Raw genomic sequence first — 24110 nt, 5'->3', positions numbered from 1 at the left:
AGACTTAAGGTTATTGGATATTAAAGTATGCAACATCAAACACGTATTATCTCACCTGAGGCTTGAGCTTTAGTCTACTCTTCATTATATGTGAGGTCCTTTAACATTAGCATGTATTAAAAACCTAATATAACTGAATGTACAGTATTGTTAGATCTTATGATAAATTTATCAAACACATTTTACTTCCACAATGTCTCAAAGTCTACAGGTTGTTTTATTCCACTGCATCTATAATTTGATAATTTATACAATTATATCAAACTAAATTATACTTTTTTAGGCCTGCAAAAGATGTGGGTGTGGTCAAAAACACAGTAGAATTTGTTGTGATAATTGACACTAACCAATATGTAATTAAATTATTTGAATTGATTCTGTTGATGAACAAATCAATGAAATCAACCATAGTTTCAGCACCTTTATAGATTAGATTAGATTAGATTACTGCACTGAACTCCAACACTCAATACCATCACCATCCATGTGCAACATCATATCCATGCTATTGATTTCCATAGCAAAGAATATCTAAGTCTATACTTAAGTATATTTGTATATGTTGTGTTTCTTTAAATGTATTTGTTTTTAATGCACCAAAGAGGATCAGTGATACTAATTGTTTTACATGGAGCACTGAATCCAGCTTTACAGTACAATATACTGTATATACTTGTACTTAAAGCATGTAAGCATTATTCTCACATTGAGTTCTGGTGATAGTGACTGAAAAAAATAAACAATCACTTGTAAGGGACAAAACTTTATTGTAACCCTACAAAAAGACACAGGGTGAGAAAAAAATACAAAACAAAAATAAAATTATGGAAACGAAAAAGAAAAAAAAGATTCTCATTCTTATACAAGTCTCAAAACTATCCATCATACACGGACCACAGTTTAATTATTCATATTTCATATTTTTAATATAACATTTTGCTGTAATGCTGTGTGTACATACAAAATATAGCAAACTAAATAAGGCAAATAAATAGAGGTACAATATACAGGAAAATTGAACATTCCTCAACATTTTAATATCTTTTTTTGTATTTTTTTTTAATCAATCGAATCTCAAACATCAAGCATGGTGTACAAAATGTTATTTTTTCCAACTGTACATTTTCTGTTGAGGATCATTTTTTTCCCAACCATAAAAATACTGACTCCTCACAATTATACAACCTCTGAAAAGTGGGTGCAACTTTTTTCTCAGGCAGAACTGATTGTGTAACGGGTTCGTTCCATGTCGTAGGCAATCCTCGACCAGAGTCCACACGTCACAATCACGTTTTCTCAGGCATGCGGGTCAATGCCAAGTGTGTCGGAGTGGACAGAGATGTTGAGGGGACAGAGACCGACGCCCACCCCGCCATTTTCTTTTTATTCTACAAAGTGGGTGACAGACAGGCGAGGATTTTAAACTTAACGTAGGAGTGTCACCTCTTCCCACAAATCCCATCTCTGCCATCTGACAGACTACTGATGTGTTTCCAGCGGCCCAGCCGGGGTCCCCAACACCTCACGTGCCCTTTTCCGTTTTTCCTAGCCCCGCTCTTCAGTTGCACCCTTCATTCGTTCCGAGGAGTCTCAGCCCTCAACTAGGCGCCGCAAATGGAAATGTCCCATAATAAAAAAGTGCATTGAACAAGCTACTAATTTCATTCCTCTGATTTCCATCTTTACACTCCAAAAAAACAAAACAATAATCAGCCAGTCAATGGCCAAATAAAACATCCAAACATGTAACAACACAAACATGAAATAATACTGACAATGTTGCGATACCCCTCAGTAAATAGTCTGCACTAGGATACGGGTTAAAGCTCTGGATTAGGGAGTTTAAAGGGCCTGGTATACGAACTCTGATTAACTCGGAAAAAGACATAGGAGAAGAGGTTAGAAAATAGAAGAGCTCGAATATACATGAGATGCTGGTTAAAGAATAGGCATTCATACCACATTTCCCCCCTTCAGACCCTACAGGGGCTTTTCTGATTTCTTTTTAAAGTGTCGGAGAGTTTCAGTCTTTTTGGTTTCCTGGTTAATCTCTGAAGTGTGTGGGGGACACGGCAGCTCAAAGATCCTCTTTGCAGTGTCTCACATCGTCTTGACAGCCTCACGTCAGCTTCTCTCTGCTGCAGTTTGACTAATATCGGAGGAATAAACTTGTGATGGGAGTTAACTCCTGATCTCTGGGACAGAACTCAGTTAAAGCTTAAGTGCAGTGAGTTGGGTTTTCTCTGAACGGGTAATGGAGGAAAGGGCAGCCGCACTGAAGAACACCACATGGGTTATTTGGGAGTTTTAGTTACCTAGAGCCAGGGTCAAGTGTCACACTCTGTGGAAGCCACAAGATGGCGCCAGTTCATGAATGTGTATTGAAAAGCGACTAGCACTTAAACAAGAGGGAATGGAACATGTGAAAACAGCGTCAGAGGCACTTAAAGGTGAAAAAAATGACAAAGAACAGAAAATAAATGGGAACGTCATTATGAGAGATACATATAAATACATAAGGAAAATGGGTGATAAGGATGATGTCCGTCAGTTCTTTCAGAAATGCTACAAAGGAAAAACACAACTGCATTTCTTTGGAAATCTCTTGTTCTTGTGTCTTGTAACACTTCTGAAAATGCAAAATGTGATTGTTGAATGAAGTGCAGTGGGAACAATTTCTACTTTGAGATGGTGGTGAGTGGGTTTTACTGTTTTTTTACTGTAATCTTTCAAACCTATGGGATTAAAATCAATTTTTATTAATCAAATAAACCGAACCAGGTATTGTTCTACAAAACCTAGTCATTTTAGATGAATCTATATGACAAACGGTGACAAGCCAAAACATAAAGAAACATTAGGATTTACACGTGTTATAGATTATTATAACACACGTATGACAGGGATACCAGAGGAGACTCTAACATCTCGTATCTAGCCCTATACTGGACTACATTAAACATACATGTTGCCATGAGGATGAAACAAAATAGATCATCCAAAACTAAAAAAGGTGACAATCACTATCTTTCCATTGAACTTAAACCCTCTAATGGCTTACATGTAGATGTAGGCTCAGACGTGGTGTATGTTTCTGGTTTTAAACCGATCCTTGCTTTCATTCCAGGTCCCTTAATGCAGTCTGAGCCCATCAGCTTACTTATCCTCCTAAGCACCGGGAGCAGGAAGACGTCCGAGCCACCGCAGTGGGCTCGCCCCACGGTTCAGACGCCGCTCTGTGCGGAAGCTTCCAGCCCTTCTCTGCAGCACGATACTCTTATGTCCATTTCAATACTTTACTGAGGTGACCACATACATTCCAGCCTCCTTCATGCCTGCTGCTAAAGTCTTACGGCTGTAAATAAGCATATTTTTCCATGTAAAGTTGGAAGTATCATGTGAGGCTTTTCCTCAGTTGTTGTAGAAATGAACACATCCTAGAAAGAGCGTCTCGCCCGATGTAAACAAACATGTGAGAGGAGCTGGAAGGACAGATGTTTCCTGTGATCTCTGAGGCCGAAAAACCCTGAACACGGCAACAAGCCTCAAGGAAGAATGTCAACAGACTGCAAGTGCTTTCGTTGATCCCTGACTTCGCAGTAACAGACTGAATACGCGGGGCGGTCCCATATCACAACGTCAACTCAAATACAAACACAGATACTGTGTGAGGATGACTGAGCGATCATGCACTCCTTAAAAGTGAGGGTGACAATCCTGAACTGGACTCGTGGCTCTGTGCAGAGACCACATGTTTTAGCACCAGTGAAACAGATCCCACACACCGTACATGAGAACGGCTGTGTACACACAGTCCGATGTGAATCAGACAGTGCAGCAGGCAGAGAGCATTGTGATCTCACTGCAGGCTGATCCCGTGAGACTAAATGATGGCGTTCCTTCATAAACCTTGTTGTGGATAAAGTTAATTTAAGTACAGAGGGGACACGGTGGGTCGGCGTGTGGAAAAGCTACAGTGCAAACAAGACGTACGTGTGTGAAAGGACGAGCGATTATCTTTCTGTTTTTTTACCTAAAGCGCAAAAATGTATAGAAATTCACTTCAACAGCAATGTGAACTTGCAACACCAACAAATAATGCATCGTGTGTACAAAACCCCAGAAAATGCCATGAAAAACATAAAAAACCTCTACATCTTTGCAATTAGCTTGTCTGCATCTAAATATAAATATATATATCAAGGTCTAATTGCAGTATGTTTTTTCGTATTAATACATTTACACGTGTTTTTTCTCTTTGCTTTGGCACTGCATCATGCCAGAACAAACGTTGAACCACTGAAGAGTGTTTGGCGAGACTCGACCCTCGTGGCACAGTCATGATTTTTATTTTTCTTCGGGTGGATCAAGCAACGAAGCGTTGCCTCCTCTGAAGTGGAAACCTGGGGAGGATTTGTGCAGCACATCCTGCCTGGGAATGCTGTGTGCTGGGTCGAATCCTCTGTTTTAGAGCCATCACCTCAACAACTTGTGTCCATTCTCCACTCTTTTAGAAGCCTACCAAGCATTCTGAGACCTCCATGTCCTTCTTTGTAGAAAATGAAGTCCATGAAAATCTATTCTGTGCCAAAAACTCTCTTTTCCGGGGAACACTTGAAGCAGCCATGACTGTGGAGGTTTATTCCCCCTTTCTTCCACCTTCTTGTTCTCTCTTTCTTTCTGACTCGAGTTTCCTCCAAGTCCTTTTCTCTTTGTCTCTTGTCTATGTACAGTGTGACAAGCGGATCCCAATGTTTAAGAGACAGGTAGCAAAAAGACGGGGCAGGTCCAGCTCCAAAGATCTTACTGGGGAACGCTGCAGGGTTTGCAAAGGGATAAGAAAAGGAGAAGTGGAGTGAAGGACACAGTGTTAAAGGATATGGTCATAAGACAGGGGATAATGTGTCACAGTGGTCTGTCCGTCAATTCCATCAATGTCCCTTGTCCTTCGTCCAGCTCAGGAGATCACACAACTTCCAGGACTAACCAATCAGAGGAGATCCTTCAATCAATGGTGTGGCCGTCCATACACGTCCAGTCCAGCCATTATTTACATCCTCTCCAGCGTCACTGTTCAGAGGACCTGGACTAAAAGGTGCTAACAGATCTACGCCACGGCAGAATTTAGGTGTCTAGTGTTTTTTTTTTTGTCCCCTTCTTTTTCCCAGCCTAGTAGTTGACCTTGGTGACGGCTCGCTCACGGCCACCTCCCTCCACCAGCTGGTTGACCGAGCGCTTGCGGTTGCGCTTGAACTTGTTCAGGTCCTTGTCGAAGACCTCGCCTGAACGCAGGGCCGACACCAGGTCGTCGAACTCGCCGCCGACCTCGTCTGAGGTGCCGGTCTTCTTTGCCCGTCGCTCCCGCTCCCTCTGCTCTTTGAGCTGGAAAAGATAAACACATGGCAAACGTTTCAGCATCGAAAGCTATCATGAAAATTTAACAACAACCTGACAGCAAAACAGCCTGATGCACAACAACGCAACGTACATCGTAAGAATGCCTCAGGTCTAGCATGTGTATCTCACCATGGCCTCCATCCGGGCCCGCCGCTCCTCCTCGTCCTTGCGCCGCTGCATGTTCTCAAGGTCTTGCCGTGCTTCGCTGAACGACTGTAGGAAAGTGTCGAAGATCCCGAAGAACTCATCAGGCTGCATCCTCCCTTCGTCCTCCCCAAAGTGCTTCAGAGATTTGGAGAACTACGCAGGAAAAAAGACATGTATTTTATTAATATATTTTAAAGTGACCTGTACACACCTATCGGTAGAGAAACATAGGGGACATACACAACCGCTTTTGTTGTATTTGACTCTGTGCTTTACCAGATTTCTTTTTAAGTCTGCACTGCATAAGTATGTCTTTGCGCAAACTCATATGCTGGCATGCATACTTGATCTTCCCCCGAAAAAACAGTAGAGACACACACACACACACGCACGCACGCACGCACACACAAACTGACTGCATGATTTGACCACCGTATTTCCACCCTCTTCTCTTCAAGCTGTTCAGTGTTCTGTGCCAGGACGACGCCTGCAGCCAAACTTCCTCTACATTCCAACACGCCAAGCTTTGTACTGCAGTGTTCGGCACAACACACAGATGGACCCCATCAATATCCTTATATAATATCAAACAATATAACACAACAAGTATAATATTGTTACTTTAATTCAAAAGGTCCAAGTTAGTTTCACTGGCTTATTAAAAGACACCTGCAGGACATGAGGACAGATTTGCAATTTGATACAAGTGGCTGAACAATTCTGCTGAGTTCTAAAAATTATTATTGATGCTCATAATACTTATTATGATTATCTAATTATTTCTATTAGAAGAAGCACCTTCATTAGTTGTCTCCTTATTGCAGCTCTTATTTTCTTAATTAACAAATGAGGTTGGTGGAAAAAAAATAGAAAATAAAATCCTTTATTAATTAATTTAGGTGAACTATTATTAAAGTGTAGGTGATGGTATTATCAGCAACATGTATATGTTGCGTATATTTTGGCTATGTGGGGGTGACAGAACCCCCCCCGCCGAAGGGAACAACACCGTGATATAATCATCAATAAAGTTGATATGGTGGTTAACAATCCAGCAGACCCACAAGAACATTAGCTTTCATGTGATGGATCTAAATCCGGTTTTACTTTATCGCTGTCTTGGTCTCCACTAACGACTAAGTTCAACAGATACTTCATAACATTGGTCAACTGTTCAGTGCTGTGCAGGTAACAAACAGTGGGTTCACCAGAGCTGATGGCAGCTGTGAAGTAGGGGGCTGTAGAACCAACCAACTCTGGTGATAACAGGGGTGGATCCAGGGGCAGCGGCAGGGGGGGACTGTCCCCTAGCTGAAAGCTGATTGGTCCCTTAAGTGCCCCTGTCCGGTCAGTACGCTCAAGAACGTGATGTGTGTCTTTGCTCAAAGTTATAGAGCTAGCAGTAAACAAGGAATGACTTAAATATGAGCCTTACTAAATCAGGAGTTGTGCATGGAGGTTGGACATATAATTGGGCCACTGGGTGGTAATTCTCTATTAACTGCTTTAAAAATATTGATTAAAACTACTATTATTACTAAAAGCACTACCTAGAATATCATTCAATGCTTATTTAATTCATTGTGATGTATTTAATAAAACATTTACATAAGTTGAATGAAATATTATCTATAAATCTATATCTATAAATATCCCCTACACTATTGTCTGCTTCCTTATGTTCACTTTTACTTTGGATGTTGCTCATTATAAGGTCGTGATCAGACAGAGACGCACAGGAACTTTCAGTGAAGCTGAAAATATCCCAAGTCAAACAGGCAGTGAAGAAAAATGAAAAGTGACAACCCTTCACGTGTCCATTAATGTGCCCTGTAATCCAAGGATTACTATTGATATGAAAACAAGTTTCCCAGTGAGAAAGCTGCAGCCTCTGCTTGATTCTCATCGTATGTGGGATTAAAGTGACAGAAAACATCACATCACTCCAGTTTATTTGAGGAGAGTAAACTGTATGTGGTCCTCGTGTTGTGATATGAAGGAGTTGGGGCTCGCTCTTTTCTGAAGAATCAAAACCATCCTGTTATTATGGGCTGGTCACCCCGGCAACCTCCACCATCATCATCCCTCTCTCTCTCTCTCCTGTAATTATGTGTCTGGTCAAATCTGTTTCCTCTCGTCCCCTCGGGTCTGTGCTAAATGAGTAAAAACACACACACACAGACAGACACACAATCATACACACAAAGTGGAACGGGAAATAAGAAGTCACACACATTGAGCTCACCTCACACAGACAGACACACAAAACACTGCAGCGCTCTCTGAGATGCTAATTACATTTTTCTCTTAAACTCCGTGGAGAGTTTCTTGGGCTCTGACGGTTTGAGTTCAACAGTTCTCATATTTTTTAACTATTAAAGTTGACATGAAACATTTTCAGACACTTAAGATTTAAAGTTATCAGAAATCTATAGATTTTTTGGATCTGAAAACTGTTTCAGTCCATGTCCATTGCAGCAGCTCCTCTTTTCAGCCTCTGACTGAAACACTTGGTTTAAGCTCCTGTCCCTTTAAGGGTCCCCTTCTGATAAAGCCAGGCCTGCTCTGATTGGCCAGCTTGTTTACTGTGTTGTGATTGGTCAACTGCTAACAGCTTGTGTAAGAAATCACTTTATCTGGTTTCCTAAGGGGACGCGCCAAACTAGCTGCTAGGCAGGCATTATGCAAATGTGAGGCATGTGACATCACAAAGGTACAGGCCAGAGTATTGAGGCGTTTCAGGTTTAATGTGGAGAGAGGAGCTGCCATCCTCCCATGTTGGGCTTTGAATTTGTTGAACTTTTCAAAAACTATTTCAAAAACTAACACTAGAGAAGAGAAACCCTAAAGAAGAATAAAACTCTTTGTGTAATTTAAATCACATTAATTACTATGCAGATTCAAAAAATTAAATAATTATGAAACAAAATTTTGCATCTTTTTATAAACATGGAGCTCGTTCTTTTTTTAAATCCAGTACAAAGACCAGCTGTCCTCAGACAATCACTGTTTTTTCATTAAATGTGATCCCTCATCCTCCACAGACACTAATCCAGTGAAGAGCAGCCAAAACAAATAAAGCTCTTCTTAGCCCCACACCTGTGAGGTGAAAAGTTCAATGATAGTGGGCAAGTGGGAAATAACCCTTGGAAATTGCTGCTGAGCTACAAATACACACATGAACATTTCATATTTGGGGACAAAAAAAAAGCAGTGGAGTCAGTTCCTGATTTGCTCAGATGCTGATGTAGAAAAGGAAGCAATACACTTTTTAAATGTATTTCATAGCTAAGACCCTTTTATCAAACAAAAGACTAGACTCCACATGCTGATTTAATGTTAAAAATCTGTTTTTCCATTAAGGTGATATGAAAACTCTGCATACTGCCCATTCGCTGTATGACAAGTTACATAAAGGATTTGCCAAATCAAAACCACAGTGTTTGCAGAAATGCAGATATCTTGTCCTCTGACATTCAATGTTTGTTTTGTTTACGTTTGAAGCCCTCTACCCACCCCTCCTTCAGCATAGTGGTGAGTAGATAATGAGTGAGTTTTCATTTTGTGGTTAACTATCCCTTCAAAGTGACTGAAGTGACCAACTGGCACAATACCAATAGCCAGGGTGGTAAATGGTTCAGAGTTCTTGACGCGCAAACCGTTTGTTTTGTCCTCGTAACTCGTCTTGCTGCTACGTTGCAGTTGCCAGGATGCTATTGGGAATGTGTTGAATTCAAAAATGACCTTTGTTTGTGCCTTTAACCGTTGCTCCATGTGCAGTAAGAACCAGATCATCCCCGCGATCCAGACACACAGAGCCCACACCACTGTGTCTACTTGTGACTGCCCCCTTGTGGCATGGCATAGCAATAACCACAAAATAAACAATCTAAACAAATCTCAAATCAAGCTGCATTTACAATTGAATGACTTGAATGACAATAAATGTTGTAGTAGATAAAGTCTGGTACCAGGGGCAGAACGGTATCTGTAACTCACATATCATATACGAGTAACTCTGCTACACACCTGTATTAACCAATAACCATATTTACCTAAATCAATAAAAGCCTCATTCTTACAGTGATATTCATTTTAGGCATTAGTGATTATCGAACAGGGGCCTGTGAAATACAAATATTGTGATCATAATTAAAGTAAAATAATGTGCTTGTAAGGAGGAAAAACACAAACAACACCTCAGTGATGTGAAGTTAACAGCAAAATGGGCTAAAACATGAAGGGACATTTGTCTGACTGATCAAATCGCACAGGCAGATCGATGATACACTTCTTGAAGGTGTTTATATATAAATGACATTTTTTTTTCTAATCCACCATTCACCATTGCTGCTCATATCTCTCCCTGTCATCTTCATATTTCTCCTTGATCGGCACATGTGGGATCGTGAAGCGCTCTCTGTTCTGTTTGGAGCTTAGCTGTGTTGCTCATGGATAGATAAAAATAAAAATCTTGTGTTGTCTCTGAACATGCCGATGTGATGAATGTGTGTGATTGTGCTGTCAAGAGTAAATCCAACAAATCTCTCTGGATGAAAGAAGAAAAAAATCCCCTCACGCCTCTGGAAATCTCTGTCCCAATAACCCACATGGCCCCGGACAACTGTAATCCTTTGTAATGTATGTAGTAGTGTCTGGCGAGGGTGTGTGTGTGTATGTGTTTGTCTTTCTTACACACACATGCACACGCACACAGATTTGTTGCCATGGAGCTTCATGAGCCTCAGCAGACTGCCTGCTCTGTTTAGTCACCCTCCTCCTCCCTTCTGAACGCCTGGTGCACACCCACACTTCCATATTTGTATTCCCCTGGAAACCTGACAGAGAGCGTCAAACAGCCTCGACAAGCACTGAGTTGATGCGTCACGCTGCCCATTTACCAACCACACACTCTCACATACACACAGTTGTGCTAAAGAAAAGTGCGTGTTGGGAGTCTGGGCCGGCGAACACAGGTTCTTTTGTTTTACAGCAGCAACCGGTGGCCCGCTCCTCCAGCTCTTTCTCCCGTGACGTCCCGACTGACCTGTTTTCCCTCCATATTTTCACCGACCTCCTCCTTGAACAAATAATTAAGAAGTAGGGAGGCTCTGCACAGAAAACCAATGGCCCTGTCCTCCCGTCTCTCTCTCACAGCCTGTTGATCCTTTACAGCAGTTTGGGGCGTGCAGCATCATTATGTCAATTATTTTGGAAACAGGACATGCCTCATAATAAAGCATTTATTACTGCAGAATTGCAACTATTGAACTCAGCCTGCAGGATTCCAAAAGCTTTCACTGCGTCAGCATCACAATGCTGAATGTGCAACAGAGCACCGAAGACTTGGATGTTCAATAACGTGTCTGCATAAATCTTTTCATCGCTGTCTTACTTTGGGATTCCCACAGTCCCAATGATGTCTTCAGCTGACATGCTTCCTATAATACATCAGCACATGAGCCAGCAGGGTTCAAAGGTTTCGTCCCAGTTGGGCAAAAAAAAGGGCGCAGATTTAAAACGGTAAATTTTACCACACAGAGAGAAAATGTGGGCGGAAATCCAGGGTCATCTGTCAGTGCTGGGTTTCACCAGCGCTGCTGAACTCATCACAACATACGAAGAAGAACGTACAGAGGTTTCCCCTTCAGTAATTTATCCCTCCTGTGTCAGTCCCACATGAAGCTAGGGGCGATGCATTAAAGCCACCCACATGGACATATGATTTTCTGTCAGGCTAAATCCATACCTTTCATTTGAAAACCGCATTTTGGCTCAATATCTGTTTTAATTCATGTCAGCACAAACACGCCTGAAAACGCACATCACATTATTTCACAGACACTGGGCATGCACGTGCTGTTGTGAACAGGAAGGTTTGCACGTCCCGTTTCGACACAATTGTCGCGGATTGCTCGAATAACAGTTCTTCTCCTACACATGTAAACAGTTGTATCATTGTAAGATATGGAATTTAACTGCACAGCAGCTGTTAGCAAAGACAACAGGGTCAGCTACACTTGTAATTGATTATCCATGTTGGGTTCTCCACTGGAAGCCAAGGCTGATGGGAGGTCATGTGATAGGACCCTGACAATTAAGCGAAGACTACATCATGACCGAAACGACCCAATCAGCAAGTTGTTGTGTCTGCATGATTGTTTTCTAACGTCTCCGCTTCTGCCCTTCCAGATTTAATTGGTGTGCCAGAATTTTCAAAGCGACCCTAAAACTCCAGAGTAGTGTGGACAAGTCGTAGCCGTTGCGATTGAATGTGTTTTTCAAACAAACACGTAGTGGTATGGATGCAGCCTCGTATTTCCCACTTGACAGGTTACACTGGCACCTACCTTGTCCTTAGCTTCACTCAGCTGGTCCTCCAGTTCAGAGAAACTGAAGCCCGCCACCGTGATGAAGTCACCGATCACAGCCACAAACTTATCCCCACGTTCCCTTGTCCTGCTCTGCTGGTAGAGCAGCTCCTGGAGGTGGACAAGCAAACAACGAAAAAAACATATGAGCACGTTATTCATCTCAGTTTTGCCTTGAAGTGCAATGTATGCACATTTGTTTCTGTGTGTGGCTGCAATGCCAATGTGACATTTGCTGTTCCATGTCACGGTGCGTGGAACGATACCAGCGTTTAAAACACCTCACCCTGCCGTCTGCCTCTGCCCAGCTCCAAAACATAATAACAGACGAGAGAAGACCCACAGGGAGGGAACATGACACAAACACACAACAACTCACCGCTTCCAGAGCCTTTAGTCCACTTTTAATATTGTGCACTTCTTTTTCCAACTCAGACAAACTAAGAGAAAAACCGAAAAACAGATGCTGAGACAATATTTACTTAACTATATTATATTCTAATGCACTCTAAACATGTATAAACTATTGGCAATACAGCAAAAGTTGCATTGAGAGATACACACAGGTTTAGTCAAAGTTCATTGTCCCCTCATCCCTACAGTGGAATGCTGTGCACTGCACTCACTTGACTTTGGCCGCCTCTGATAAGCTGCAGAGGTCCTGCTGGATTTGAAGCGTGTCCGGGTAGTTCTTCTCAAAGATCATGATCAGGTAGTGCAACATGGTGATGTTCCTGGTCAATCAGAAGTAAAGACGTCAACGCAGAGTCAAGCAAACTCTACCTAGAGATTTATCTTGGTAACATTATTTCATGAAGAGCTGCAAAGAAACAGTATATTATTCTTTCTTTAAATCTGCTGGTTTTGATTTGTAGTTGTTGTCCGTCTCTTTATTATGTCTCAGCAGTGAATTCCTCTTTAGCAACCGTTGAAATGACACTGATCAGTGATTGAGTGGCAGCCTGTTACATTATTTAAATTTTTACAGATTTGAGCAGAAATAAACATGATTTAACCACTCATTCATTGAATTTATAAAAATGTATTTTCTGATTTTGTGGGAAGATTTTAAAAGTTCATGAGTCATGACAATAAAAGGGGAGTTTTTACCTCCATCAATGAGGTTATGTTTTCATTTGGGTGTGTTTGTCAGTTTGTAAACTGGATATTCAAAGACTATGAATGGACTGGAAACCTGGTGGAAGGAGGTGGTATGGGTCAGGGAAAACCCATTAGATGATGATGCAGATTTGGATCAGGAAGTGGATCCATGATTTCTTTTCACTTTACTTAACATTGCAAGATTTCTCAGAGAATAATTCAAGTATCTTGATTAAAAAAACTTTAAGGGGGGGATTTTTCTTCTACTGAATGTCTATTTCTAGTTTTTGATGTTTTTAAATGTGCTGGCAGCTGCTGTCTACAACAGAGGTTAAGGAAACTGAGAAACTAGCGCTATAAATAGTATCTTATTTAATATTTTATAGTACAGAATATATTGATGAGGTGCTGAAGTGTACAGTCCCCCTGTGACCCACCTGTCTATGCTGGACTTTGTGTCTGCGATCTTGTTAAGGCTGGAGACCTTGAAGCCGAAGGCATTGCCTCTCTGGCCCTTGTTCATGAAGTTGCCGAAGGCCAGCACCACCTCCAGGATCTGAGTCAGCCGCTTGCTCTGAACAACCTCCTTGGATGCGTTCAGGATGGCTGCAAAAAACAATGGAGAGTGAGAAACAGCTGGAAAGATCATATAGTTAGCGTAGGATATGCATGCATTTTGAGTAGCCCCGTCAATTAAACTTTCATCTTGCATAACAAACTGGCCTTTCTCCATTCCCTGTCATGGTTTCAACCCATCACTGACTCATGAAACTTAAGGCTCAGTGGTCTGTGGCCTTAAAGTTCTCATCCCATCCTTCAATTTTAAAACACCCTTGTAATGATTGATCAATATTCCCCACAACGACTGGGCAGCTCAGTGGGGAAACCCATAAAGTTCTTCCATCCAGCCATTAAACAGCAGGGGGAGGGCAGTATTCCAATGCAATCCCCTGCTGTCCACTCCTTCACCCCCTGAGAACGCGCTCGTCTGGCAGAGCGCAGGTGCTTCCCGCTCTCCGCGGAGGAAATCGCGGCGTGAATGTGAAAATCATTAACAGAATCCATATTGTTATTTTTACAGTCCTTCCTGCCGTAATAAAACATGGGAACTAGTCCCCTGGCTCTGCCAGCCGTATTCTGTTGGATGTGGACAGGCTTGGCCAGACCCTCTACTGAAATACGTCTTTTTGAACATGTTGGGTGGTCCGGAGAAACATCCAGAGTGTATTTCAAAGTAAGATGAATAATAGATGAACACGAGAACTCTTCTGTATTAGGGGCACTGATGAGGAGTCTGGGAACATTCTGAATCCAACTACACGTTTTCTGGAATCAATACTCACTGGATTACGCTGGCACAAGACAAAATGTGTTGTGCTCATCAGTGCCCAGAAAGACATTAACCCCACCAGAGACGTGACTTTCAAGTAGCTGGGGCTCAGAGAGACACTTCGACAGCGCGGGGGAACACAAGTGTAATGCACACATGTCTCACTGGAAGCATTTTCCCCTCAGACTTTGAAGTGAGCAGCAGTGTTTACGAGAGAGGCTCTCCCCCTCTCAACGTGGGCCAGCTTTCCAAAACAGCCTCCCTGGTAACCTGGAAGCTGCTCTGGCGAGGGAAAAACTGCAGAAGCCCAATATACAGTTGGCCACTGCAGCTCTCTCAGTGCACAAACACACATGCACGTGCACACACACTTACACACTTTACACACAGAAGGGATTTCACGAGGCACTGGGAAAAGCATCGGTCAGAGTGTTCGAAGGTGATGACATTTTTAGTGTTTGAGACCTCGTCTTTTTGTTTGTTTGTAATCTTTGTTTCCGGGAGTGTAACTGGGAGCAGAATCGGTGTGGTGTGACCTCCGAACATGTTCTTATCTTCTTGCTCCAAAAGCCTGTACAGCTGCTTTTAGACATGCACCGAAGTCAGGACATTTTCCTGAAATTTTCCAGAGAGCCTGTACTTGAGAACACAAATGTAAGAGTCAGTTCCTCCAGACGTTTTCCTGAACTTTTCCTGCCAGCCCCCCACTCAATCCTTTGCCCACTGACTCCTACTCAAATGGATGTACAGCTTCATCTTGTTAAAAGGGGGAACTATGTGCATTTGTTGCACTGTATGAGTGAGTGAAAATAAATGTAAGCGGTTGTCGTCATGATATGTTTTTAGCAGATCTTCTTAAACAAAAATAAAGCTCCATGTCACAGGGATGTAAGCTATATCAGGCTTTGGCATAAAATACTTGTTATTATGATCAATTAGCTTTTGTTTTTGGTCTTTTCTTGGATTTGTTGACATTAAAATCACAGAGAGTTCACCTCTGCTTCCTCTGTATTTTTCAGTGGCGTCTAAAGTCTTTGTCCTTACCTTCAACTTTAGGCTTGGTTTCACCCAGACGCTCGGCGAACTTCTTCTTAAAGAACAGAGCCTGCAGTCTCTGCTGGTAGTGGTCAATTCTGGGGAAGGAGAAAAGGGGGAAACATGAAGGGAGGTGAGTTACATTTGTCTCCAGGGGAGTGTCGATTCAAAGCTCGAAGTCAATCAGGCGTACAAAATTCCCTCTCTCTGTTTTCACAGGGCTTTTATCGTCCAATAGGCTGCCATCAAGCTGGAAAGTTGACAAATGGGTTTGTTAAACTTGCTCAAAAGTTCACCAAAGAGGAAGTGGGAATTTCAAAGAGGGACCAGGGATATTAAATGGTGTTCAAAAAAAGAAGGAAATAACTAATTCCCAAATGCATTCCTTCAGACCAAAGGAGATGTGGTCAAAAGGAAAGGAAGGGGACAAGGTCATATTTCAGAAAAGGAAATGAAAAGGTTTAATTATCTCTGATACAGCAGATTCAGAGATGGTTTGAGTTAAAATGCCTCTGCTCTCTGATGTGACTGCAGCCACAACTTCTTTTCTCAGCTTAATGATGAATCACCCTGAAGTTCAAGGCTTGCTCTCGGGTCCAAACTCCCCTCACTGCTTCAAAAGCTCAATCTTATCGAAAAGACGTCACACTCGTGACTGCTTGATGTCCTGATTTGGGAGTACCATCAAAATTCTCAGTGTTGGACTCGTTCATTTAACTACACGCCATAAGACTGTTGGACACTGAGGCAGATACTGACTTTATGTAGCCGATTCATCACTTTTATGTCTCTCTTTCTTAAAAATCCAACACCATAAGAGTTTCTGTGCAGCTTCATGGACCATCAGTGTTTCCAATTTATTAGCTGGAGTATTGTGCTCTGCCATATTCTAATTTGTCCTGCCACAAATGTTTCACAATTAAAAAAAAGGAAAGTACACCTCTCATAATAACATAAGAGATCTTTGACGAATTGTTTTTCTCTGTATATTCCATATAGAGCTTTCTGCAAGCTTGCTGCCTCACGCTCAAGTTTTTACCATCCACGCAGACAGTCAGACCTTATAGTTTCAGCTTCAGCTGTGTACAAACCTGCAAGTGGCATCAGTGGAGTTATCTTACAAAAGAATCTTACAAATCAATCCTGTTGGAAACTCTGCATCATCACACAGATATATAGTCCTGCGTACCTGCTCATTTCAAAGAGGAAGCGATCAGCCCGGGCCATGCGCTCCAACTCATGTTTGTGCTCCTCCAGCAGGTCGATGTCGCTTTTCTCAGGGATAAACTTCAGCAGCTGCAAATACGCAAAGTAACTGTTAATACAAATGTAAGTGTCTGATTGCCAAACTGTTTTCTTCCCAGGACATTCTGAATGAGTTTTCACTGTGTTTGATTAGCTGTATTACTTTGAGTGTGAGTAATAATTGAAATCTATATACATTATACAAAAGTACACACAGAAATAAATCACATTTCTCTGTTTCCTTGCCAGGAATAATGGCACCTAAACTGTCACTTTAATTGGACTTGCTGTAAATTGCATCAAAACCCATTGAAGGGGTATTTTACCCCTTCTTGATTGGACAGCATGAGTCTGAAGTGGGGAGGGAGAGTGGAGAGGACATATGGGATGCCCGCTAGCTCACCTGGAAGAGCGGATGCCCAATATACGGACGCTTGAGCCCTCCTGCAGCCTCTTTATGAAAACTAAAAATTCTAGTTTCTTGTCCTTTATTTAATTAAATCCATACGCACTGTCAGCCAGTAATAATAGACCTGTTCCTGCCTGCTGCTACATTGCTACCTCCCATATGTCCCCTATCATCCATCAAACACTGAACCGTACCTGCTCCAGCATATCTTTGGCCAGCTCCTCCCTCTCATCCATCTCCAGGATCGCCCTCTTAATCTCTTCATTGCTCATTTTTAACCTGAAAAGGAGAAAAAACTTTTTATTCAAAGTTGTTTCAATTACAATCGTTCTTTTAAATGTGAATCATTACGACACAACAACAGATTCTGAATCATTGAACACGATGAGCAGGATTCTAATACTCTGATCAGCTGCTCTGGCCCATTGTCAAGCCCCGGGAGCCCTGCCAGCTGTTATCAATGCATCTGTTCAGTGTTAAGTGTGCTGGGTTGTGATCAATAACAACATTGGAGTCCTATTGACATACCACTGACCCCATTAGGGTCTGGTGTGCACCCCCGGGTAATTTTCTATGGATTGGAAAGTGAGTTGAGGGACCACGTATCAGAGAGGTCTCAGAACGCCTGTTTATTGATCTGTGATGGGACTCTTTGGACCGTCAGCTGGTCGGAGATGGTACGTTGTCGAGTAAATGGGGACAATTGATTCCACTTCAGATATAGTGGAACTCTATGTCCCTCTGGAAAGGGGTCAATTTTATGCGTCTTAATTGATTTCACATGGCTTCATGTTGAAAATGGGAAACTTCGAAAACAGACAAAAGCCTTGTGGAAATCTGAGCACTGAACTTCCTGAGATGCAGCCTCTCTCCTGGGCCATGTTTTGTGTCTGCTATAAGACAGAGACAGGATGGTAATTCACTTACACTGACAGATGTCCTAGTGGGTCTATTAAAAAACCATTTCCTTGTACCAGACGCACTGAGCACCTGCCTCAAGCAGCTCCACATCCAGCTACCTCTCAGCCTCGTGACCCAAACACTGCAGTGCCACAGGTTTCGTAACAGGCTGTGCTGGGGCAGCTTCACCAGAGTTATATTCCAACTAGTGCAGTGCTCAATCTAAACCTGCCTGTTGGGAATGGGCTGTGTTATTGTTAATGCTGTGGAGCAACTTCAGAATTATTCCTTGTCATTAGTGAGTCCTTCTCAAACAGTTCCACAATATAATGTCCCTTTTTATTGTTTGTGTGCTGGATGTTGTGTGCAGAGGTTTTTATAAACAGTCTATGGTGCAGAGAGAATGAATTTGCTCTGTTACCTGTGTGGCTCCTAAATAAGTTTGAATGATTTATTGGACTGCTGTTATTTTTTCATACATAACATGTCAGCCATTTCTGATGTCTGTTCAGCAATTGACACAATCTTCTGACCCAAGTTCACAGCTTTTCAAAATAAAAGCTCTGTAATTCAGCTCAATAGAAAACATTGCAGTAACAAAATCAACATTATGGTTTTACTCGGAAGACAACTTGCTAGAGACAAAGGGATTCCATTAGGGATGCACCGATATGGAAATTCTTGGCCGATACCGATATTTGTTTATTTTTTTGTTGTTGTTATCATTCACCCTTTTGTGCCAGAAAATAATTAAATAATTATTTAAAAAGCACTATTAAAAAAAAATTCAGCCCTTTATCACTCTTATCTTTTAATGAGCCGTGAGGCGCCACCGGACAAGGAACTCCCCCCCCCCCAAAGACCTTGAGGTGTGCCGCACACTAAGCCTCCGGCGGCGCGGAGAGGAGGGCGACGGGGCGACTGCTCCCCCAGCCGCGGCACGGGCCCAGCGGTTTAACCACAAATATGAACATCGGCCAATGATATCGGTGAAAGTCATGTATCGGCCGATGTTCGGCCGATACATCGGTGCATCACTAGATTCCATGAATGTTGCTGCCATAATGGAGATCATCACCATCAACCCTTGTGAATATCTGTGTCAGTCTGATATGGTGAAATAAAAAGAATGTGACGGCTATTTTGACCTGTAGTTTGAACATGCTGCAGACAAATGCTGTAGTTTATCCAAGGACATAGAAGAAGACATGTTCAACACGGTCCACAGACTGAAGGCACGCTGCTCCGCCCCCAATAGCTGCTACAGAGCGCTGGTGGCCTGTTTATTCATGGGCCCTAATGCATCAAATTCAGCACTGCACCACAGGCCAAGTGTGAAGCAAATAAGATCAACGGTTTGCGGGATGTGTTGGAACGTTTGTGGAATTAGAAGGTAGATGAACAGTCTACTAGCATCCCTCCAGCTGTCCACTGTGCGTACGGTACAGCATCATCCATCCTCCTGACTGGGAGCCTTACTTTGAAAGCAGGATGACACAATTCTGTGCACGTCTCCCGTCGATGACTGACAGCTCCTTGACCTTCCGCGTGCTGACGTATAAGTCGTCCATAGAGCCCGTCTCCTTCTGCAGGAAAATACAAAATAAAGACACATTCACTTTGCGAAACAGTTGCATTTATGTGCTCTTATAAAATGCAAAGCCAGCACAGCAAGAGCTATCCTCCCCACATCTGTTTGGCATCTTTACCTCGATGAGGGCTGACATGACCTCCTTCTAAGCATTTAACATCGTGTTAATTTGGAGCAGATTAAATAAAAAACAAACTCAAACAGAAACATGGCCAGTAGTTACAGTTTGATCACTGCCTCAGAGTCGATATAAAGTGCAGTCAAAAAGCCTACGATGCAGCCAAAGACTTCACTTGGCCTCAGGTCAAGTTCCCTGACCTGTTTTTGCACTGAATGCGACTGTCAAGTGTTATGCATCAATTCTCAGAGGCCGCAATGCACGTCTCATTAAAAGTTATAAACCCTGGACTGGGTTTATAGGAAAACACATTTAAAAAATTCGTGGAAATTAGAAAAAAAAACGGTGCAAGAAAAAGATCTAAAGCAGTTCTTCGGAGTTTTTTTTGAGTGATTCACCTCAGCAAAAACAAAGGAGGCAGAAAGGCAAGCTGCACACAAATGTAGTAAATTACAAATCCACAAGGGGAAAGTATACACGTCTGAGAAAAAAAAATGTCTGAAGCTGCACGTTAAACACATTCTATTTATGGTGCGAGCTGCTGCCTGCCAGAAAATGTCCATTTTGAGGTTGCTGGGTATGACGTATGTAAAACAGATGCGGCTTGTAAAGAAAGTGTTGTTTTTCCGTTGGAGGGGTTGGCACTGGTTGGGGGGGGGGGGGGGGGGGGGCTACTCCTGTTCACTGTGCCAGCCAAAGCCAAACTCTGCCAACGCACTAAAGGCAACTTTGCCAACTTGTGTGTTGCATGTTAACTTAATCCAATAAAAGCCAAGACTAGCACTTTCGTCCTTTGACAGTTATTAAGTGATCACACTGTGGTCAACTGGTTTTTTTCTCTTACGCAAGACGACGAGATTGAAAGCAATTTAAAGCCATGAAAGATGATGATGTAATGATGGTAATCAACTCCATAACTTGGAAATGGAGATGATAATGAAAAATTGGATTATGATGATTAATGCTCCATTTACATTTGGATTGTCAGAGCCTAAACAAAGGCAAAGTGTCTAAGTCTAAGTCTAGCGGCCGACAAGCTGTAAGCCTTCATTCATTTGCTTTATTATTTAAGTTCAGCGGAGCTTTACTCAGTACATCGCCTCAGTGATCACCTGAGTTTAGTAATACTGAGCAATTTGCATGTCAAAATTGGACACTACACTTCCTTGGGCCCTTTACAATGCACATGCTAAGTGTGATGTCAAAATACATGAATGTCCTGGAAGCAGTGAGACTGAACCAAAACTGTTTTAGATGTAAAACTAGGACATTTTGAGCTGAAAGATGCTGAGAAGCTCTGTAGGGCTGAGGAGAAACTGCTGATTCATAAAGAAAAAAAATAACTGAATTGCTGGCTGACATTGCAGAGGAGAAGATAAGAGACCATGAGAAACGTTGCCAGAAGACCTTTGACTTACCTGTTTGAAGGATTGGTTAGTGAGCAGGTCCTACCAGGGCAGTCGGAGCGAGCGCAGAGACACAAACAAATTGAAAACACATGCAAAGATTAGCACTTCAAGCAGAAAAAAGTGGTGGCTATAGAGCAAAGAAGAATAACTCTGCACACTACAAGCTGAGGCTGGGAAGCCCTCTGTGAGAAAAACAATAATCATGTGCCGTCCAAGTCATCAGGAGCTCATGAAACTTGCACTCAAATATCTCTGTGTTGCGGAGTCGAAAAAGCTTTCCGCCCTGTTATGATTTATTCTTCTGATTGCATCTACATACTGTCTTGACATGCAAAAACAAGAGCATGAAAAATGAGCGATGTAACTAATCCTACAGAGGCCAAATGTAAACAAAAAGCCAAATTTTTGTAAGAAAAACCAACGACGGGCTTTAAAAAAATGACGAGGGGGGCCATGACATGTATAAACACTGCAATAATGTCCTGTTCAACTGAACGTCGCTCTTGCCAAATGCAACTGACATGTCAAAGCCAGGAAGATCTTGGGATTTTATGTGGCGACATCCACAAAGATCTGCATTTAACCGCTCGACCAGTGCCAATAAAAACCTGCCCCGTATAAATAAATAGCTGCAGTATATCACTGTCAGCAACTGCCTCAAATGAGCCATTACTCTTAAATAAAAGCCTGTAAAATACAGTTGTTCTTTCAGCTGTCATGGGACTGTCAAGCAAGGCAGTAAATACTTTATACATGAATTCAACAGGTTCAATACTATTACAGGGATTATTATAATGTATTGCTCCTCAATCGGAGGTTACTAGGAATACATTTGGGTGCATTAAGATTCCAATTAAGACCACTTGTAAAATACATCAATTCGTGCAATCGCACCCAAGATAATCGTATGACAAGTGGTGTGTAATTAGTTTGTAGCACAGAGAGAAGTAATTGCTATGTGCTGAATGGTGTTACCCCAAAGGCACTCATACCATAATTATCCTATTAATGCACACGCTTCAGGACGAGGTTTCCTGTATCGACTCTACTCGTGACTTTCAGCTGTGTTGCTGCTTTGACTCATGAGCCCCATGAAGACCCGGGCAGTTCAACAGTTCTCACACACAAAGCTGTGCAGATACGAGGGCAAAGCTTGAGCTCTGTGGCATCTCTACAGTGAAGCACTTAGCAGTGAACAGCTGCTCGTGTTAGCCCAGAGCTGGACCCCCAGGCCCTCCACCTCCCATCCCATCTGCCCACACACACACACACACTCACTCACTCACTGTGTTTACATGAGCACTACTATCCTGGTTATGAGGCTTATCCCGGTTTTGACCATATTCAGGATATGGTGTTATGGTTATACATATCCTGGTTATTTATTACTGTCTGTTGTTTGAGCAGGTGCCTATGACGTTTAATGTTACCGTCAATGTAAACACGGTGGTACAGTGGTTAGCGTTAAAACAAGAAGGTTCCTGTTCTCCATGTTCTCCCTGTGTCTGCTTTGGTTTTCTCTGGATACCCTAGGTCCCTCCCAGCATGTGCAGACATGCAGGTTGGGTTAATTGGGTTCAGTTCAGTGTTCAGTGACAACAAATGATGACAAAATGTCAGTGTGAGTAGCGCATCATTTAACCAGCTGTGTGTGACAGTTGACCCGTTCATGAGCCTGAAGGAAAACAACAGTATGAGCATCAGGTCCGTTACCGTGTGGTCACAGTGTTGTACAAACTGGTCAGTGGGGGGACTTGGCTGAAGTCACGTCTGCGCTGATAGTCCGCAGTGGTCAGAAATCAGGATAAGATGTGTACATGCTGCAGAGCCCCAATTACTTACAGAGCCTTAAAATCGGATTACTTGTAACTGAGATAAGGGCTTAACTGGGATACTGAAATGGGGATATGACATTTACATGCTCCAACCTAAAAACGGGTTACTTAAAAAACCAGGATACCGGTATGAGTGCACATGTAAACCCAGTCACTTAAACACAAACACACACACATTAAAATAATCAAAATAAAAACATATTGAAATTCAAAATTGAAATGCAGCTCTACAAGCAAACAGCCATTATAATGGATTTCTGTTCCTCTTCTGTTAATTCTCGCCAAAACAACCTCAAGTCATGAAACTAATTTCCACAATAGAGTAACAAATCCGAACCTGCTGTCTCTGATAGGCTGAAAACATCTTCTCTATGTCCTTGAGGTCGAGAATCTTGAAAGCTCTCACGTCATCAATGTCATTCCAGATGGTGCCATTGATCAGGTTCTAGAAAAGGCACAAAAGAGATTAACATTCAAACACTGATTCACACTGAATAAAAAACAACTCAGTTTCTATATCTTAGTTCATTCATATCAGGGATGAATAGATGCTTTGACTTTGTTGCGTAATCAAGTTAAATCAGCTACGAGAACATATCTATATATAAAACCATGCAATTATAACATCTGTTGAGTCCTAAATCTCTGATGTGAAACTCAAATGACCCTTTATGTTAAGTTGATTTGAAATTATCTTGTGTTTTGTACAGTGAAGTCTTTAATACAGTTGGCTGCAAAATGACATGTTTTCCTTCGTAATATAGATGTTCCATCTAACCTCTCCCAGTTTGGACCAATTGAAGGACTTCAGCGGGTGAGAAGGCTGAGGGATGGACTTGGAGTGCAGTGTGGACGCTGAGTTGAAGGAGGAAAGAAGAGGAGGAGGCGGGGCTCCGAACATAGGAGGGGCTCCCGGTGGAGGAGGTGGGCCACCGGGCGGCGGCGGAGGCGGTGGAGGAGGCGGGCAGCTGAACGGTAGAGGAGGAGGCGGTGGAGGGAAGCCACCAGCCATGGGCGGTGGAGGGGGTGGGACGGGCCCGCCAGGAGGAGGAAGAGGCGGGAAAGACACGCTGCCACCCTATAGCATGGGAAACGGACAAAAATACAAATTTTAGTTATCACAAATTTATATTTTAAAAACATATTTGGACATTTATTTGCAGACACTTATGTATATTGCAACTTTCAACAAGTGAATTTGGGGAAAAAAGGAAGATGACAT

General features: G+C 42.4%; 1 protein-coding gene across 2 annotated transcripts in view; it reads right to left on the bottom strand.

Moving 5' to 3' along the window:
* Positions 1-747: 747 nt before the first annotated feature.
* Positions 748-24110, bottom strand: part of daam2 (dishevelled associated activator of morphogenesis 2) — a 74664-nt gene continuing 51301 nt past the window's right edge. Inside the window, exons 14-26 of one of the 2 annotated variants that reach the window (XM_053433832.1) lie at positions 23667-23966; positions 23226-23333; positions 21063-21092; positions 19415-19521; positions 17230-17314; positions 16571-16677; positions 15391-15479; positions 13454-13622; positions 12542-12649; positions 12295-12355; positions 11895-12026; positions 5527-5697; positions 748-5382 (exon numbers count right to left, since the gene is read on the bottom strand). In XM_053433832.1, coding sequence (XP_053289807.1) covers positions 5170-5382; positions 5527-5697; positions 11895-12026; positions 12295-12355; positions 12542-12649; positions 13454-13622; positions 15391-15479; positions 16571-16677; positions 17230-17314; positions 19415-19521; positions 21063-21092; positions 23226-23333; positions 23667-23966 — 1680 coding nt within the window. In that variant the 3' untranslated portion in view covers positions 748-5169. The remainder of the gene's footprint in view (positions 5383-5526; positions 5698-11894; positions 12027-12294; positions 12356-12541; positions 12650-13453; positions 13623-15390; positions 15480-16570; positions 16678-17229; positions 17315-19414; positions 19522-21062; positions 21093-23225; positions 23334-23666; positions 23967-24110) is intronic. The other variant, XM_053433833.1, reaches the window with a different exon arrangement.

This window comes from Pleuronectes platessa, chromosome 11 (genome assembly GCF_947347685.1).
Source record: "Pleuronectes platessa chromosome 11, fPlePla1.1, whole genome shotgun sequence".
In the NCBI taxonomy this organism is placed as follows: domain Eukaryota; kingdom Metazoa; phylum Chordata; class Actinopteri; order Pleuronectiformes; family Pleuronectidae; genus Pleuronectes; species Pleuronectes platessa.
The sequence above is the reverse complement of the archived record's forward strand: the minus strand, read 5'-3'. Positions and strand labels throughout refer to the sequence as shown.